Genomic DNA, 20023 nt, shown 5'->3' on the forward strand with positions numbered 1-20023 from the left:
CACCTTTGATCTGAGAGGAGGTGGAGTCTTTATTAAGCCACACCCCTTTGTCATCTGATATACGCTGTTCTGAGTTCCCGTCAACTTTATGAACCACCGCTTCCTCCACAGCATCCATCTCCTCAGCATCAGTCTCCATGGCAACAGTCTGATTGACAGCTGTGCTTGTGGAGGCATGATCCATCGCAATGGTCTGATTGACATCTGTGCTTGTGGAGACAGGATCCATGGCGACGGTCTGATTGACAGCTGTGCTCGTGGAGACAGGATCCATGGCGCCGGTCTGATTGACAGTTGTGCTCGTGGAGACAGGATCCATGGCGACCATCTGACTGAGTGGGGGGCAAGGTTCAAACGTTCTTCCAGTAACATAAATTTAACGTTTATTCAAAGTAATCTGGTCTTTGATAATGTTCTCAAAACGTTAGCACAAAAACATTTGTACATCTTTCATGGATTGTTTTTTCTGAAACATTAAAGTTGGACATTCCTGTAACATCTTTTTTCTGAACGTTCAGAGAACATTCAAAAGTAACGTTTCCATGATGTTTGAAGAATGATGCTCTCCATTCGATCTCAGTGCCGCCCAGAGCAAACCATTATTCAAGGAGATTATGTGATTTTTCTTTCCTCTGGGATTTATGACTTCAGCTCTGAGAAGTGTTTGGAAGCGAAAACAACAAACAGAGCCTGTGATATCCGATGGAAAGAGACACAAACAGTAAGAGAAATAGATTGTTGCAGTAGTTTGATGAATAGTCTGGTCAGAGGTGAGCTATGTGTTTGTCAGTGTGTGCAGAGGTTCTTCGTGTTTACGTGTTCTGCATTGGTTAATGTGTAATCCGAGATCAGAATAAAGCTCCTGCTCCTCGCCGTGTGTTTCTAGTCTGAGCGTCTCGGGATCAGGAACCATGAGCTACGGTCTGTTCTTCTCCGCTGAAACATGGGCTCTGCTCATGCTGTTTGTGGCACTTCTGGTTATGTGAGTGATTCATGACTCTACTAAACTGAATAATTAGTTCTAATTCTAGTTCTAGAATCTTAATAAAAATTAGCCAATAAGTACCTCATTTGACTCATATGTAGAGATGCAGGGCTGATTACAGTCCCTGTATCAGGTGATATTCTTCTGTCTGAAGGTCTAACAGTTTTTCCATTTCAAAAATCGAATGCTGTATGTGTCATAAGATCTGTCTAAAATCACAGCTTACAGGAAACGTTCTGTCAAGGTTCCCTCAAAGTTATGAACAAACATTTAAAAGTAACATTTTAATGTAATGTTTTAATGTAATAATAAACACTTGTCATAATGTCTGACAAATGATAAAAATTGAATGTTTCCTTAAGGTTCATATAACCAAGAAAAAAATGTTTTGAACGTTCAGACACAATTCAGAAAAAAAAAAATTCATAACATAACAAGAACATTAGAAAAAATGTTCTCAGAACATATTTTTGTCAGCTGGGATTGTTTTGATTTAAAGGAACACTCCACCGTTTTTTCATATTAAACTATGTTATTCCCTTAAAGGTAGGGTAGGTAGGATTTTTCTAAAAAACTTTTTTTCAAATTTGTTTGAACTGTCTTTATATACCAATACATAATTAAAATGTAAGTGCTCTGAAAAAGAGAGTATAAAAAGAGAGTGACTGTAGACTTTTTTATCTGCAATAAACACAGCTCATTATTTCCATCCGGGACGAAACAATTGATTGGTTTGGGCGACTGTCACTCACTCTCGCAACCATGGCTACCACCCCTGTTGCTACAAGATCTGCCCATATGTGCGCACCCGTTTGATTTGAGGAGTGCAAGAGAGGCGCGGAGCCTACAAAGAGTAAAATTATGGCAGAGAAAGAGCATTCAAAATTCAAAGCACCTGCATATGCAGTCAGCGAAGGCAAACAAGGCAAAAAAAATGTACAACGACCTGTCCTCGAACCGACGATGCGATACTTGCCTCTGGAGTGTAGTCCTCATCAGAGTCAACAATGCTTTCATCATGGAAACTCTTACATGCAAAACACCGTATATGTTATGAATCTTACACGAAATTCACCTTCATCACAGTTTAACTGATGGTAATGGAAAAACGTGTATCAATGCAACCTGTTTTTAGCTTTGCCTTATAAATATAGCTCGTTACCGAATCAAACAAAATATATTTTAAACTTTACCAGTATCGATATGCTAGCTTGATACTGAGTACTAAAAGCCATCTTATTTGTTTATATTCATAGTGATAAAGTATGGTATTTTATTACATGTGATTCTGACATGATGTCACTGCATGCACTGCGCTCCTTCCTCTCCACTCGTCTCAGGTAAATAAATGCGCCGTCTTCCAGCTGAGCCTGAGCGTTTGGCGTCGCGCCTTCATGTGTTTTGGGGGCGTGGCTTTGGAAGGAGCTCAGAAGGGAGGTGGTGGGAGTGAATGGAAATAATGAGCTGTGTTTATTGCAGATTAAAAGGTCTACAGTCACTCGATTTTTATACTCTCTTTTTCAGAGTACTTACATTTTAATTATGTATTGGCATATAAAGACAGTTTAAACAAATTTGGAATGTTTTTTTTTTCAGAAAAATCCTACCTACCCTGCCTTTAACTAAGACGAGTTGATACATACCTCTCTCATCTCAGTGCCTGCACTCAATCGCTCTGGCGTGCGGCGACACTTTGATAGCACTTAGCTTAGCCCAGTTCATTCATTAGGGACCAAACAGAGATGAAGTTAGAAGCGAACAAACACCTCCACGTTTTCCCTATTTAAATACAGTTACACGAGTAGTTACACGACCAAGTATGGTGACACAAAATAAAACATGGCGCTTTTCTAAGCGGGTAAAAAGGATAACTATAATGTATGGCGGGAGAGGATTTTTCAGGCGTGACTTTTTACTGCGCTGAGTCGAAGTGCTCCCAGTGCTATTCCGCCATACATTATAGTTATCCTTTTTACCGCGTGCCAGAGCGATTGAGTGCACGCACTGAGACGAGAGAGGTATGTATTAACTCGTCTTAGTTAAGGGAATAACAGTTTAATATGAAAATACGGTGGAGTGTTCCTTTAAATGATTTTGATGTGACTTCCAGATATGGATACTGGCCTCACAGTCAGTTCAAGAAGTTGGGAATACCGGGTCCCAAACCCATTCCGTTCTTCGGAACGATACTGAGATATAGAGAGGTGAGTTTATTATAAAGCAAGTCGGTCCATCGCAGGTTCTTTAATGATCCATGCGAATCTAACATGAACCTGTCTGTGTCAATCACACGGATGATACTATAGTCTTCTCTCAGTGTTTATCTTATGACTCTTCTGAACGTGTCTGAATGTGAACTCGTCTGTCGCTGTGCTTTCAGGGGTTTCATAAATTCGACCTCGAGTGTTTCAAGAAGTATGGACGAGTCTGGGGGTGAGTATGAGAATAACAGATGACCAGGGGCGATTCTAGGATTTTCATTTTTGGGGGGCTCAGCCCCCAATGAGGGTATGATTTTTAAAAAAAAAGTTAGTTTATGGTCTAATGCTCATTATTAACTAGTTTCATTAATTCATCCAGTAACATGCATATGGCAGGGTTTTATAATCACTGAGGTCCCAAATGAGAGGTAGTTAGGGGTGTTCGGGGGCATGCTTCCCGCGAGAAAATTTTGATTTCTCTGATCTACATATGTGCATTTTAAGATGTTTTGAAGGCCAAAAAAATTGGATAACAATAGCTTTAAAACCATGTGCGGGCAGCTGTTTATTTTTCTCTCCTCACATTTATGACCTAAAAAACTGTCAAATATAAAATGTTTAGTTTAGCTACTTACATCATCTTAACTCGCACTTGACCGAAAACTGAAGCGTCAGTCGCTCTGCTCAAATTCGCGCTCAGCAGCTTCTGTGAACATAAAGCCTGCCTACTTTGATTTGATTGGTCATCTCAAATATTCTGACATTGACGAGCAGTGAAAGACCAATGAGGCTCAGATGAACACACACACACACACACACACACACACACACACCCTGTCCTCTGTTTCTGACGTGCACTCTGCTTGGCGCTGCTGCGGATTGAAGATGAAGAACACTCTGAATCTGATTTTAACAAGACTGAAGCGAACACAAATTTGTGTAGCCTACACTTAATCACAAATGTTTAGGGGGTCTAGGCAGAAGTTTAGAAAGGGCCTAGTGACGCCTATGGTTCTCACTCTGCGTGTGTTTCGCGCTGGATGACGGTCGTGCTCATAGACAGTATATAAACGGTCGTGCTGAGCGGTGCCGGTACGGAGGAGAAGTAGAAGAAGAGAAGAGGATGACACCATTTGCTAAGCGGGGATGTTTTCATTTTCATCCTTAACACATACATTTTAAACCACAAACTACGGAGTATGTTTTGGACATTATTTAACCTTGTCAAAGACGAACAAAAATTTTAGAATAACAACATTTCTTACTCCAAGTTTTAGGGGTGCTGAGCTCCTTTAAAAAGGGGCTAGCCTCGCCCATGCAGATGACACTTCACTGATCAATCTCAATGAATCATCTGAAAGAATCATTTCAGAACACCTGAAACAGAAATTACTCAGTTTAAGATGAAATGACAAACATGTTTGAAGGTTCAACATCATGAGATCAGTAAGATCTGTAATGAAGAGCCGAGGAAGACAGTCATTATGAGACCATGATAATCAATCGTACAGTTATAATGAACTGAATGATTCTTCTGAATGTAGTGTTTCTTTCTGAATTGTTTGTGTTTCTCACAGTATCTACGATGCGAGGCAGCCCGTTCTGTGCATCATGGATCAATCCATCATCAAAACCATCCTGATTAAAGAATGTTACTCTCTCTTCACCAACAGAAGGGTAAAATCACCTTCATCATTCTGAAATGTAATAGTTTTGAAATACTACAGACTCAGAGCCCTAAAGCCGGGGACAAACTTAACGACTGTAAGGCTGATTATGAATGTAATTTGATTCTTAAAGGGGTGGTATAATGCCCTTTTCACAAGATGTAAAAAAAAGTCTTTGATGTCCCTAGAGTGTGTATGTGAAGTTTTAGCTCAAAAAAGCCCACAGATATTTTTTTATATCAAGTTAAAGGTGCTCTAAGCGATGTCATGCGTTTTTTAGGCCAAAACATTTTTTTGTCACATACAGCAAACATCTCCTCACAATCCGCTAGCTGCCTGTCCCCTGAACACACTGTAAAAAAACGTGGTCTCTGCAGACAGCCCAGGCTCCACAAATGGCAAAAAAACCCAAACTGGCCCAGCCTGGACCACGAAACATAACAAACTGTTCCAGCCAATAACTGACAAGAAGGATTTGGGGTGGGGTTTGGGGGGTTAGTGCTTGATGAAGTGGAGGGAGGGTCTAGCTACAACATGTAGAAGCAACAGGACATTTCTGAACGGTTAGTTGATGAAGTTATGCAGCTGATGTGGAGATAACTATCTTCTAGTCATTTATTAGCATATTCTGTCATGATAATCTATAAATCGCGTTCCCAGGGGTCGGGTTTATGTAAATGTTAGGGTTAGTGATGTCACTAACCCGGGAGGAAGCTCATGGACTACCATGAGCAGTTTGTTGTAGTCCTTAAAAAACAGAGGGAATGTAAAGTTTGTCAGGGAACGCAAAATATTTGAACACAAAGTTTCTCTTGGAAATGCAAAAGATTTTTGAGGGAACGCAAAGTTTCTTTTTGTAACACGGAAGATTTGTGAGGGAATGCAAAGTTTGTCAGGGAATGCTAAAAATTTGTGAGGGAACGCAAAGTTTCTCTGGGAACGCAAAAGATTTGTGAGGGAACGCAAAGTTTCTCTGGGAACGCAAAAGATTTGTGAGGGAACGCAAAGTTTCTCTGGGAACGCAAAAGATTTGTGAGGGAACGCAAAGTTTCTCTGGGAACGCAAAAGATTTGTGAGGGAATGCAAAGTTTCTCTGGGAACGCAAAAGATTTGTGAGGGAACGCAAAGTTTCTCTGGGAACGCAAAAGATTTGTGAGGGAACGCAAAGTTTCTCTGGGAACGCAAAAGATTTGTGAGGGAACGCAAAGTTTCTCTGAGAACACAAAAGATTTGTGAGGGAACGCAAAGTTTCTCTGAGAACACAAAAGATTTGTGAGGGAACGCAAAGTTTCTCTGAGAACACAAAAGATTTGTGAGAGAAGGCAAATTTATCTGAGAACGCAAAAGATTTGTGAGTGAATGCAAAGTTTCTTGGGGAACACAAAAAAATTGTTTGGCAACGGGACTACGGGAACCAGCGGAGAGTCCGTGATCATAAAGGTTATCCTCTCCGTGTGGTTCCCTGACGTGATGAGAGTGATGATGTCGGTGGTGGATGAGATGTCTGGAAGTTTCTGTCCATTAAGTGTACTGATGGAAATCTTGTGAATTAGGCGAATGATAGGAAGCTGAAGGTTAAGTGCCAAAGTTCTATCCAAAAATTACCTTCAGCTCCCGAGTCCAATAAGGCCTGGCATTGGTGAAACTTGCAGTCTTACCGGGAGGAGAGTTGATGAGGATTTCTCCACGGAGAGTCCACCCGACAGTAACCTCAGCCCTACTGCCTGTCACGGTTCATCGATCCGTGTGTTCATTTTGTAAATCTGTTGGTTGTTATGGGTGTGGGATAGTGCTTGTTTGTTGCTTAGTAATTAGCTGATCATTTAATCAGCCCGCAGCTGCAGCTAGTTAATATTGTTGTTAGCTGCCTATATCTAGCAGGAGTGATTATTGCCTGGTGTCGGTTCGTCACTCTTGTTTGTGCTCTCTTACCCAATTCCGGGTTATTTCCTCGATCTCGTCTGTGTTCCCAGACTTCTGGAGATCGTTTGGAGTTCTCTTCATTCCAGTTCCCGTTTGGCATCCACACAGGATTATTCATTTCACTCATCCTCTCCGGTGTATTTGTATCCTGGTCGCCCGCCTGCTATACGTGGTGTTTTGAGTATTATCATCTGTTTGCTTGCATTTGAAAATACGACTCTCATTCTGACACTGCCGGGCTTGATCTTTTACTGGACAGTCTCTTAAAAAGGGCCCGACCTCCCCGCAGTACATGCAGAGGGCCCTCATCCTTCTCTCTCCTCCCGGGAAAGCCGAGCTCTACCCACCTGCATGTAGGGATGGGCATCGTTAAGAAATTATCGATATCGATGCCATTGTCGAGTCTGCTTATCGATGCGATTCCTTATCGATTCCCATATCGATTCCTGTACCATTTGCTGCACACTTACAGGGTGGCTTTGAGAGTTGTTGGCTTTGAATGTCTAATTTAAAGTGGTTTTAGAGAATGAAAACCAAGTGTGCAATATCAATACAGAAGTTGAATGCTTTGACATTTCTAAAAAAAGTAAACATTTCTAAAACAAAGCTTTGTATTGTAATCACACTTAGTCGTGTGTGCTAAACTATAAAAGAGTAAACAACGCATCATGGTTTACATCATAACTTTAACTTTTATTGTTTTCACAAAAACTTCATCAATGAATCATTTAACATTTAAACATTTCTAGCAGTTCTTGTGCAGAAAAACAAGCATGTCTGCTTTTTCTGGGAGGATCCTTGATCTCTCCAGGCTGATCATTGGTTACTTACATCTAGCATTAATGTTTTGATATAATTTATAAGCCAACCTACCATTGTTTGTGGAGCGCAGGCTGTCTGCAATATAGTGCACTCCTGGTATTTAATGCCATGGATATTATTTAAATGTTTGAGCATATTTGTTATGCTCCCCCCTGAGATGCTGACACGCATATAAATGATGACAGTTATATGAAATATGCGTCCGAGGTTTTGCATTCCCAAACGTACATTATCGGAAACCTAAACAAACAGCACATGAGGAGACTGAGTATGTGTGGAGCAGAGTTTACTATGAACGGAGCTGAGGAACTTTTAACAATCTGCAGCATATAAATAATTAAAGCGTCATGCTTCTCCGCATATATTTTTTGCGCATATCACAGCCTTTACGATTTCATGATAGCACTCTGCTATTTTATGATTGTAAATTGTTTTAAATAGATCGCGTAGCCTTAGAAAACGGTGTAATAATGCGGTTCATGGATTCGATCTAAACAGGCTATGAAAATGTGAACTTGGAATATAAATCTGACGGCACGCACTTATCACACTGTTGGATTGACTTTGTTTACTTCTGTTGGCGGTAAAGAAGATCAAAACAGACTAGCGCGCGAGCCGACCACTACCATCTCTCTCTCTCTCTCTCTCTCTCTCTCTCTCTCTCTCTCTCTCTCTCTCTCATCAGAGATGACGTTTCACGGCCAAATCAAATAAACAATCGGAGGAGAGCCCTTCTAGCCAATCAGAGGTGAAAAAGGCGGTACCTTCTCCTACCATCCTGGGGGAAAAAATATCACACATATATACAAAATGTGTAGAATGGTAGAATGCCGCTTTTGGGGATCATTTAAAAATCCAGTCCCATACTGTGACGTCGTGCCGTGACGCGGGAATGGACAGAACGGAACGTTCGGAATCGTTAGTGGAATCGTTAACGTGTGGACGTGTACAATTCCGATGGATCGGAACGTTTGGAACCGGTTCCAAACCGGAACCTGGAACCGATTCCCAAGCCTACCTGCATGGGTTCATGATCTAAAGCTTGGCTGAACGTATTCTTACCGCTGGCTCTGAAATACTCCGGGTTCTCGGAAACCATCGCCTGGAGAGTTCGCCTCTCCAGTCACTGTAACTGTGCGTCCACTCGTAATGCCAGATCGATAAGTCAGTTCCAGCGTAAAGATCTCCTTCTGAATATGGTCAGCCAACCCATGCAGGATCATGTTGTGAGAGAACGTAAAGTTTCTCTGGGGATGCAAAAGTTTACGAGAGAATACAGATTGATTGAAATATAGTTTTTATCTTTTATCACTGTAAAATATAAAGGTACTTCAGGTGATAAATATGAATTATTTTTATTAATCATTGGAATTTTTTCAGGCCAGAGATTGTGCTTGTGTTGTCATTTTATCTTCACTGTATACACATTTGTCCTCTGATCTGGCAGAACTTCCGTCTGAACGGGCAGCTGTACGACGCCGTGTCCATCGCTGAAGACAACGACTGGAGGAGAATACGCAGCGTCCTCTCGCCCTCTTTCACCAGCGGGAGGTTAAAGGAGGTCCGTGAGTCTTTATCTGGATCATTCTCACGCAAACAAGTTTTACAGCAGTATTTATTACATCGCTTATCTGAAGCATTACCTGAAGGCAGTACTATTGCGCTACAATAAAAAAAAACAAGAATTCAGTTTGAGATGAATGACTAATTTGAACTGAACTACAGCATCATTCATGCTGAGGAGGATGTGTGTGTGTTTGATTCTCTTCCTAATAAATATCAAACATTACCTGTGTGTGATGAAGATGTTATGATGATGATGTACTTCTGTTTCTCACTCTAGATGTTTGGCATCATGAAGACACACTCTCAAATTCTAGTTCAGAATCTGGGGAAATCAGCAACTCGAGGAGAAAATGTGGATATTAAAGAGTGAGACATATTGCATAATATCACTGTGATGAGGCTCAGGGTTTGGAAGGAAGACGACAGCGTCGGCGTGACTGGGACTCAAATGTTTATTGACAAAAAAAAGGAAAACAATCAAAACAAAAGGCGCGCACACTGCAACACTAAGCAATCTTTCCGCTATATCAGCTCTGACTCTTTCCACTTTCTTGATCAGACTTTCCACTGGTTGGCGGTGTACGAGTCCTCAGTCCTTCTCTCTCGTCTCTCACTCCACAGCGGCTTATATCCGGTCTCTCCATGCCAATTACTGCAACAAGACACAGGTGTTCGTCATTTGCACTTGACCTACTTACGCACCACTCGTCTCCTTTCTCTCTCCCCCCTCTCTCCACGCCCCCCTTGCCACAATCACAAACGCTTCTCGATATCTGAAGAGATAAGAACGGAGCCGCAATAGTCAAGTCAAGTCAAGTCAAGTCACCTTCATTTATAAAGCGCTTTTAAAAGTATGGATTGTTTCAAAGCAGTTTTACAGTTATAATAGAAATTAGCGTAACAGATTCTTTAGGCTGTACAACAGCATTAGGATAAAGTTATTATCCAGCTAAATTTAGTTTTGATTTATTCACTTCCGGTGCGAAGATCATTAGTTATTAACTTAGTGGCCGCTTACATGACACCGTTCTAACAGAAAAACTCTTAACGCGCTCCGGCCGCTCATCCGCACAAAACAGTGTCTGGTGTCTCGAGAATGCACTCCCTGAAATAGGTTCGAAGGTGCAAACGATTATCCGTTATCTCTGCGCAAACATCAAAAAAGCAAACCCGAAAGCACAGACAGCCGGCACATGCGCATCACATGTTCAGTCCATAGGTATGCGCGTTTGAATATATATGTGCGCAGACATGTAGTCCTTCACAAATCAACCCTCAACAAACTACTTGTCTGGCCTTAAAAATGTATAATACAGAAATTTGCCGCGTCTGCATAGCCACGCGAACCAGAATTATCCCAAGAACGTTTTATCTGTACTGAGGTAAAGGGAAGGGAGGGAGGCCTTCACAGGGGAGAGACTAGTTGACACTTCAGGACTACGTTGTCGTCGCGCCCAGGAGCAGGTCCTTCATCAGATCTGGATACGGCCTGGATCCGGCGGACTGTGGTAAACCTCGGGATAAACAGAGAGACTAATATTAGCATAGACGCCATTCTTCTTATGATGTAACGAGTACATCAGGATTTATGGAAAGTGTTCCCGGTTCCGGCTGATCTAATCTATTGAGCCTAACATTGAATTATAGAAGTCTATAATGTATTATGTGAACGCTAGGTCAAAGAGATGTGTCTTTAATCTGGCTTTGAACTGACAGAGTGTGTCTGCTTCCCGGACAATGGTAGGAAGGCTGTTCCAGAGTTTTGGTGCTAAATAGGAGAAGGATCTACCGCCAGCAGTCGATTTAGATATTCTAGGTATTATCAACTGGCCGGAATTTTGAGATCGCAATAGACGTGAAGAACTATAATGCGTTAAGAGCTCGCTTGAGTACTGCGGAGCTAAACCATTCAGTGCTTTGTAAGTAATCAGCAATATTTTAAAATGTATACAATGTTTAATAGGGAGCCAATGCAGTGTTGACAGAACCGGGCTAATATGGTCATACTTCCTGGTTCTGGTAAGAACTCGAGCTGCTGCGTTTTGGACCAACTGTAGTTTGTTTATTAAGCGTGCAGGGCAACTACCCAGTAGAGCATTACAATAATCTAGCCTTGAGGTCATGAACGCATGGACTAATTGTTCTGCATTTGACAATTTTCTCCCTGATATTATCAATCTTGTTAGTGAAGAAGTTCTTAAAGTCATTACTGCTGTGCTGCTTGGAAACATCTGGGGTTGAAGATTTATTTTTCGTTAGTTTAGCCACTGTTTCAAATAAATATCTAGGGTTTTGTTTATTTTCTTCTAATAGGGTTGAAAAATAAGCAGATCTAGCAGCTTTTAAGGCCTCTCTGTATGCAATCGAGCTCTCTTTCCATGAAATGCGAAATACCTCTAGTTTTGTTTTCTTCCAGCAACGCTCCATTTTTCTGGCTGCTCTCTTAAGAGCCGGAGTGCGCTTGTTGTACCACGGCATTGGACTATTTTCTTTAATCTTCTTTAAGCGCAACTGTAACAGAGCAACTGTGTCTAAAGTGCTGGAAAAGAGAGAGTTAAAAGTTTCTGTCGCAATATCTAGTTCTTCAAAGTTATCTGGGATGCTGAGATGATGAAACTGATCAGGAAGATTATTAATAAAGCAATCTTTAGTGGCAGAAGTGATAGGTCTAACATATTTGTAACACGGAGTCAGCTTTGCAGCCTTGGCTAAATGTAATTTACACGAGACTAGATAATGATCTGAGATGTCAACGCTCTGCTGCAGAATATGACAATGAGTAGGTCCTGACACGTGTTGTCTAACTCCAATAGAGTTCAGAATGTCTTTAAATGCCAATACCAATGCATCTTTTTCATTATCTATGTGTATATTAAAATCACCAACAATTAATACTTTATCTGCAGCCAATACTAACTCTGATAGAAAGTCAGCAAATTCTTTGATAAAGTCTGTATGGTGCCCTGGTGGCCTGTATACAGTAGCCAGCACAAATGTTAAACGTGATTTATCATTTACACTATATATTGTTACATTTAGCAACAACACTTCAAAAGAATTAGATTTAAAACAAGACTTCTGAAGATATTACTATAAATTACAGCAACACCTCCCCCTTTGCCTTTCAGACGAGGTTCATGTTTATAACAGTAATCTTGCGGGGTTTGACTCATTTAAAGTAATATAATTGTCTAGTTTTAGCCAGGTTTTTGTCAAACACAGCACATCTAGATTATAGTCTGTACTCATATCATTAACAATAAGAGCTTTTGAAGTAAGGGATCGAATATTCAGCAACCCGAGCTTTATCATTTGCTCATCTGTATTATATCTGTTTTTTATTTGTTGAACATCAATAAAACTTTTACCCTTAGATGGGTTTGGAAGTTTTTTGTATTTCCTAATTCAGGGAACAGACACAGTCTCTATATGATGATATCTAGGTGAAAGAGTCTCAATGTTATGATATCTAGGTGAAAGAGGCTCTATGTGATGGGATTTATCTGACCTTGGTGACGTGAGACAGCCAGCAGACGGTTGGTTTAGCCAGTCTGTCTGCTTCCTGACCTGAACCCCAGATTGTCATGTTTGAGCTCTAAGACTATGAGCCATATTACTAGAGAGAAGAGCAGCACCATCCCAGGAGGGATGAATACCATCTCTTTTCAACAGGTCAGGTTTGCCCCAAAAACTTTTCCAATTGTCTATGAATTCTATATTATTTTGCGGACACCACTTAGACAACCAGCCATTTAGTGAGGACAATCTACTAAGTATCTCATCACTCCTGCAAACAGGAAGGGAGCCAGAGCAAATTGCAGTGCCTGACATCGTACTTGCGAGTTCACACACCTCTTTAATGTTAATTTTGGTGATCTCCGACTGGCGGAGTCGAACATCATTAGTGCCGACGTGAATAATAATCTTAGAGAATTTAGGATTAGCATTAGCCAGCACTTTTAAATTTGCTTTGATGTCAGGCGCTCTGGCTCCCGGCAAACATGTGACTATGGTGGCTGGTGTCTCTATTTTCACGTTCCGTGCAATAGAATCGCCAATAACTAGGGCACAATCAACAGGATACTTGGATTCTTCAGGATATTTGTTATTGTAATCGGAACGGAAGAGCGTTGTTTTGTCCCGCGACTACAGCGCCTCACCGTCACCCAGTTGCCCTGCTGCACGGGCTCTACAGCTGGAACCGAACATTGTACAGAGTTCACTAAGCTAGTCACATCCAAATCAGTATCTAAAGCCTTTGCACTCTTACAATTAACCTCAATTAATGTTTGGATGCATGTCTCTAGTTCTGAAATCTTCTCCGCCAGCCTGACTATCTCCCTGCATTTATCACATGTAAATCCGGTGCTGACAGTGAAGGATATGCTAAACATGTTGAATGAAGTGCAAGGGACAATAAGAGGAGAAAATGACATAACTCACCGTGTTTGTTGACTGACTGATACTCACCACAGTTGTTTGATGGATTTGGAAAAGGCACAAGCGAAATAAAGAAATAAATAAAGAGTGCACGGATGGCACGCTAACAGGCTAGCGAATTAATAGCGTGTTGCAACGATTTAGATTGAAGCTAGCGATGTTAGGTTAATATTTGATGTTGAGTAAGTTATATTTAGCAGTATAAACAACAGGGAATGATAGTAAATAATAATTCAAGACAGAAAGATATACACAGCTTTCAGACGCAAACCAACTCAAGCAGCAGCAGGCAGACAGTATTATAGTGATAATATCACGATAATTATCATAGGTGTTCAATTTCCTCACCAATCACCTTTAATAACCTCCCGGACAGTGGAAACATTCACTACATATAGAGTAGAGTATATAGGCTGTATATTTGTCAGATGAGAATAATAATGGCTTTCTCTTGACTGCATGTGTTCAGGTTCTTTGGCGCATACAGTATGGATGTGGTGACCAGCACAGCGTTCAGCGTGGACATCGACTCCCTCAACAACCCCAAAGATCCATTTGTGACCAACATAAAGAAAATGCTGGAGTTTGACTTACTAAACCCTGTGTTCCTGGCCAGCGGTAAATAACTCAACTAGGCCTGTCAGATAAGCACTCTTCAAAAGCTAATGTAGGAAACTCTGTGAACAAAGTATTTACAGAACTACAGATAACTTTGAACGAACATTCTATTAATGTTACTGGAAGAAGGTTTGTTCATAACTTTGAGAGAACTTTGCCAGAACATTCCCTGTTAAGACCTTTTCTAATTTCTTCTGTAGCTCTGTTTCCTTTCATCACACCCGTCCTGGAAAAAATGGATTTCAGCTTTTTCCCGTCATCTGTGACTGATTTCTTCTACGCTGCCTTACAGAAGATCAAGTCTGAAAGAGTGGCCAACGACCACAAGAAGGTACAACAAACGCTTAACATGAACAATGTAACGACTGAGACAATCAGACACATAACCATTTGTTACATTTAACAAATAAGCTTTAAAGCCCACTTTTAGGAATGAAATATCTCCCCAAAAGAGGCAAGAGAGCAGAAAAGGCCTCAGTCAGCAGGGGGACCATCAGATAAGATGGTTTTATTGTTCTGAAAAATGTGGTCATGTGATAAGACAGAGGCCATAGGAAAGACCTACAGCCCTTAAAACAGACTTTCCTGCATTAAATTATAGACAAACTGATCTATAAATGAACATGCATCCCAGGACATTGTGTGTGATAATTTTATGTCTCGTATACTGTCTCTTGCATTTCTATTTATTTTATGCATGCTTTATGAGAGAACTTCTAGTTAATGTAACCCCACCTATATCGTGTCTCCTGTCTAATTAATCCTCATTTAATGACTCACATCACCTTCTCATAGAATGCAGTGTGTGTGTTTGTGATATCTATCTGAGTATAAATGGAGACAAATGGCAAGGCCCACACTTGAAACATAGTCACAAATCCTCCCAACAGAGGAATTTCCCGCTTGGAATTTCCCCCTTTCTACTTTCTTATTATTCTTATTTCCCCCAACCCTGAGAGGAGGGACCGTTCTCAGGCTTTAAATGGCCTCTACACAAGCCCTTCCCTCTCTTGGCCTTCTCTTGTACATTCAGGTTGCTGTCCTGCAGGGCTGCACCAGGCCCCAGGCCCCAAGCTAGCAGGCCTTGACTCACAACTAGCCACGAGCTCATTCAGGAGAACAAGGAACAGAACAAGGACAACATCAGGAGTTTGGCACAATTGATTCATTCTCCAACCATGCAACTCCAACCATCAACTCTTCCGACTTCCTCCCTTCTCCTGGTTGCTCTGCATGGCCTCTCCAGCCCAGGGTGCCATGTGCTCATGGAGAGAGAGAGAACTTTCAACCAGAACAGAGTCAAACAAACCATGCAAATGAATCACCATTTCTTCATTCAAGGCAGAAGAAATCGATTGAGACTAAGGGGACCATCAAAATCCTTTTTCAGAAACTTCACGAAATGCTTTCACTGCAAAGGCCATGCAAGTATACATTTAATGAGGTGCTCTGAAAATAATAAGCTGATGGTTCTTTTCATAGTTAAATGGATCTTTTCCATAGTTCCATTTCCTGCTTCCGGTTTCATTTTGTCACTTCCCATTTTACCCTAGTTTGTGTGATTGTATGTTGTGCGTTTAGTTTAGTTATGTTTGTGATTTTAGTTAATAAAACTTGTGCACAATACGTATTTGGTTCTGATTCTCTGCTTGCAACAAAGTTTATTTTACGATTTAGACTGTGACTACAGGCTCTTAGTAGTACTATACAGTAAGAAAGACATTTTCCTCCCCCGGAAATGAACATTTCTTAGAATTAATAAATAATTGTTCATGGGACAAACAGGTTGATTGATTGTAATGTTAATTTTACTACAATAAATTAATTATATTAATTGATCCAAATATTCATATATAATTATTACAAGTTATGATTGATTTTTAATATTTATTTTGAGCTAATTTGCTACAACAACTATATAGTCATGATGTTTTAAACCACTCTTCTGAATTCCTGCAGAAGAGAGTTGACTTCCTGCAGCTGATGGTCGATTCTCAGACGGCAGGGAAAACTCAGCATGGCGAGGAACACACAGAGAAAGGTGAAGCATCTCAGATGGTTAACCATGAGAAAGATCTTTCTTCCATATGTGAAGACACATACCTTAAACCGTGTCCTGTGCAGGTCTGAGCGACCACGAGATCTTATCGCAGGCCATGATCTTCATCTTCGGCGGTTACGAGACCAGCAGCAGCACTCTGTCGTTCTTCTTCTACAATCTCGCAACCAACCCAGAGGCCATGAAGAAACTGCAGGAGGAGATCGACGAGACCTTCCCAAATAAGGTAGTACTCTATTGAAACACTAGTTTGGATCGGCGTGATGAGTTTGAGACTTTAACCATTGATTGTGTGTTGAAGGCCCCGGTGGACTACGAAGCCGTCATGAACATGGACTATCTGGACGCCGCGCTGAACGAGTCCCTCCGGCTGTTCCCTGTCGTAGCTCGACTTGAACGGGTCTGCAAGAAAACGGTGGAAATCAACGGCGTCATCATCCCTAAAGATATGGTCGTCATGATCCCGACCTTCGCTCTTCACAGAGACCCGGATTACTGGAGTGACCCCGAGAGCTTCAAACCAGAGAGGTCAGGACGGGTTTCTCCTGTTTCACTCATTATACGAGTCCGGTGAAGCTACAGTCAAGCTTTAGCAAATACAATAAAGCCCAACAGTCTGTCCTGGACGTGGAAAATCCCATTCAAATCCACAATTCATTTTTAACGATAACTTATAAAACTTTAAAGACAGACCTTATTGTGAGCTACAAGGTTGCTCATCTATGGTATCTGCTTTTGATTATGCTGTCATGCCACATTATTTAAACTTATTTTTTCAAAGAATTGTGTTTATCAGCAGGAATCCTGGTGAGAAACTGCATTACCCATAAAACCCAAATAAATCTCTACGTATCAGGGAATCAAAACAATGAAACTGCACTTAGAGAACTCTTTAAATGTCCAGTTTTTTTTATTGGTTATGCGAACGTTCCATTCTTCAAACATTATGGGAACGTTACTTTTGAATGTTCTCAAACGAGTAGTAACATTTAAAAAAACTTTAGATGAACGTCCAACTAAAATGTTTCAGCCAAACTGCTTCATGAATGATGTATAAATAATGTTTTTGTGCTAACGTTTTGAGAACATTATTAAAGACCAGATAACTTTGAACGAACGTTCCATTAATGTTACTGGAAGAACATTTGTTCATAACTTTGAGAGAACATTCTCTGATAGCTGGTTGGCTTGGTTCATGGATTATAACTCTCTAGAAAATATCTGTAAAATCCCAATGGAAAAAATACTTCCGGAACCAAGGCTGTTGAAAAAGTAAGCGGCACTGTTGCACTAGGAACCCAAGGTTGGTTCTTTAGAGTAATTGTCTGTATAAATACTTCAACCCAACGTGTCTTTTTCCTGCCTTATTAACAGGTTCACTAAAGGAAACAAGGAGACGATTGACCCCTACATGTACATGCCCTTCGGACTCGGTCCCAGGAACTGCATCGGGATGCGATTTGCTCAGGTGGCCATGAAGCTGGCGATCGTGGAGATCCTGCAGAGGTTTGACGTCTCTGTGTGTGCGGAGACACAGGTGAGCAGACGGGTTGGTCTCTGGTAACAGGAGGACGTTCGTTCATTCGTTCGCTCACACTGACCTTCTCTTGCTCTTCACAGGTTCCTCTGGAGCTCGGCCTATATGGTCTACTGGCTCCCAAAGACCCCATCAAGCTCAAACTCGAGCCTCGGACAGCTTCAGACGTTTGTAACAACAAATAGTAACGCAGCTCGTCCGCTGCACACTTCTCTTTCAGTCCGAGGAGAAGGTTTGATGGGTCTTTTAAAATAAAAGAATATTTTATCTCAAGTCTATAGTCTCTAGTCTTCAGTGAAGAGGAGGATTCGACTCTGAGGTTCTCAGTGCCTTTCGGACTCGGACTGAGAGGTTTAGCAACTTTACTTCAGTAGTGAATGTCAGACCGATCCTGTTGTTCCCTGAGACTCGTGTTTAAAGGGCACCTATTATGCAAAATTCACTTTTACATGGTGTTTGAACATAAATGTGTGTTGGCAGTGTGTGAGCAAAACCACCCTAGAATGATAAAAATCCACCCAGTGGTTTTTTTACAATCTCAATATATCATAAGCACTATCTCCGAACGAGCTGTTCTAAGATTGCTCTCACTGTGACGTAGAATTGCGATAATCCTTCGTCATAGGATGTCTCAACAAACAACGTCAGACAGTTTTATGTCACGTATTATTTTTTGCAGCAATTACAAATGTAAATAAATTAATACCTGCTCTATCTCCATAGACAGTATATAAACGTCTATCTCCCTGCAGCATATGTTTTCTGGTTCTGTAGCCATCTCCTCACATTTGCCACATAAGCACCTGTACGACAAGTAATGTCAACATGACGCAACAGCACCACATAGATATAATTTCGTTTGTGCTTAAAAAAAAAAAAAAAAAATTAGTTTGAACTTAGCAAACGTTATCACAGTATTTGTGTGTATGTAGTTTCAAAAAATTGCGCGAACGTTATCACAATTTGTGTGTGTGTGTGTGTTGCACATCCATAATTGCAAAGGGGACGCGATTAAAACTTTGTAAGTACATAAATGTAACAAATAACCATTCCGAGACGTCTTGGTCCATTCTCATTTCGCGTTTCTTCTGCCGGAGTCTCTCTCTTCATTATCTGGGTCCAGCAGGGTGGGGATATGCAGCTCATTTACATTTAAGGTGGTATACACCAAAACAGCTCTTTTTAAAACAGGCCCCAAAAATGACATTTTCAAATGGTTATAATAAATTAACTGTGGGGTATTTTGTGCTAAAACTTAACAAATACATTCTGGGGACACCCAAGACCAATATTACATTTTGTAAAAAGGGGCATAATAGGTGCCCTTTAAAGGTTTTACTTTGATGATTGAGAAAACGCCAGAAATGAAATTAACCTGTTAAGAAACTAGATGTACCGCATGGCGGTACAAAATATGACCGCCGCTCAGGCCTGCACTGCAGGGCTTAATTTGAGCCGGAACACGCCGGAACATGTTCCGTCACCTCCGACATTGGATCCGGCACCTCATAAAATTAATTGCCTAAATGAAAAAAAATAAAATTACTGTTTGTGTAGTTTTCAATGTTTGTGACACATGACTTGCGCGCTTGTTGTACGAGTTGAGATTGCTGTTAGCCTCGATCGTTTCACTCAGGGGAAAATGTCAAAAAGACAGGAAATTTTGCTTAAACTTTTTCAAATACGCTGACCAGATCCCAAACAAGCAAAAATCGTTTCTGCTGATCAAAAAGGAGACCACGGTGGACACAGTAGCCTAGTGTCGACATAATATCTCGTTATTTCGACATAATAAGGGGACATTCTAATCTGCATTAAGCCACATTAAGCGTTCTTATAATGGTTTTCTATGGGAGGAAAACGCTTAACGTGTAAATGCGTTCATATTATGGGCTCATCTGATTTTTTTGTACATAGCCTATTTGTTAGGATTTTAGTATCATAATGATTAATAAATGCACGCACAATTATCCGTGAACTTGATTTGAACAAATGCCTTTCAACTTGTGTGTGCAAAATTCAGAATTAAATTAATGTGCAGAAATTTGTACAAATAGAGACGCTATGTATAGGCCTACTTTACTGTTGTAGCCATTAAAAAAGCGCATTTAGTTTCATATTTGTTAAAATATTATAATGTTGTTGTTTTTTTTCCATTTATGTTGATTTATGAAAAGTGAACAGCACGACCGAGTAAGATAGGAT

The 20023-nt window shown here is 40.8% G+C and overlaps 1 protein-coding gene across 2 annotated transcripts; it reads left to right on the forward strand.

Moving 5' to 3' along the window:
* The first annotated feature begins 751 nt into the window (after positions 1 to 751).
* On the forward strand, positions 752 to 19340 carry LOC307154393 (cytochrome P450 3A30-like). Of its 2 annotated transcripts, XM_079864310.1 has the most exons (14): positions 752 to 770; positions 887 to 982; positions 3096 to 3189; positions 3366 to 3418; positions 4764 to 4863; positions 9046 to 9159; positions 9442 to 9530; positions 14074 to 14222; positions 14423 to 14553; positions 16182 to 16263; positions 16347 to 16507; positions 16583 to 16809; positions 17656 to 17818; positions 17902 to 19340. In XM_079864310.1, the coding sequence occupies exons 2-14, from the start codon at positions 912 to 914 to the stop codon at positions 18001 to 18003; spliced, it is 1536 nt and encodes a 511-aa protein (XP_079720436.1). In that variant the 5' UTR covers positions 752 to 770; positions 887 to 911; the 3' UTR covers positions 18004 to 19340. The 2 variants fall into 2 exon arrangements, with proteins under 2 accessions (XP_079720436.1, XP_079720435.1); XM_079864309.1 differs by lacking the exon at positions 752 to 770 and having other exon boundaries at positions 803 to 982.
* Positions 19341 to 20023: the final 683 nt, after the last annotated feature.

The sequence above is a fragment of the Squalius cephalus genome (genome assembly GCF_949319135.1).
Source record: "Squalius cephalus genome assembly, chromosome: 2".
In the NCBI taxonomy this organism is placed as follows: Eukaryota; Metazoa; Chordata; class Actinopteri; order Cypriniformes; family Leuciscidae; genus Squalius; species Squalius cephalus.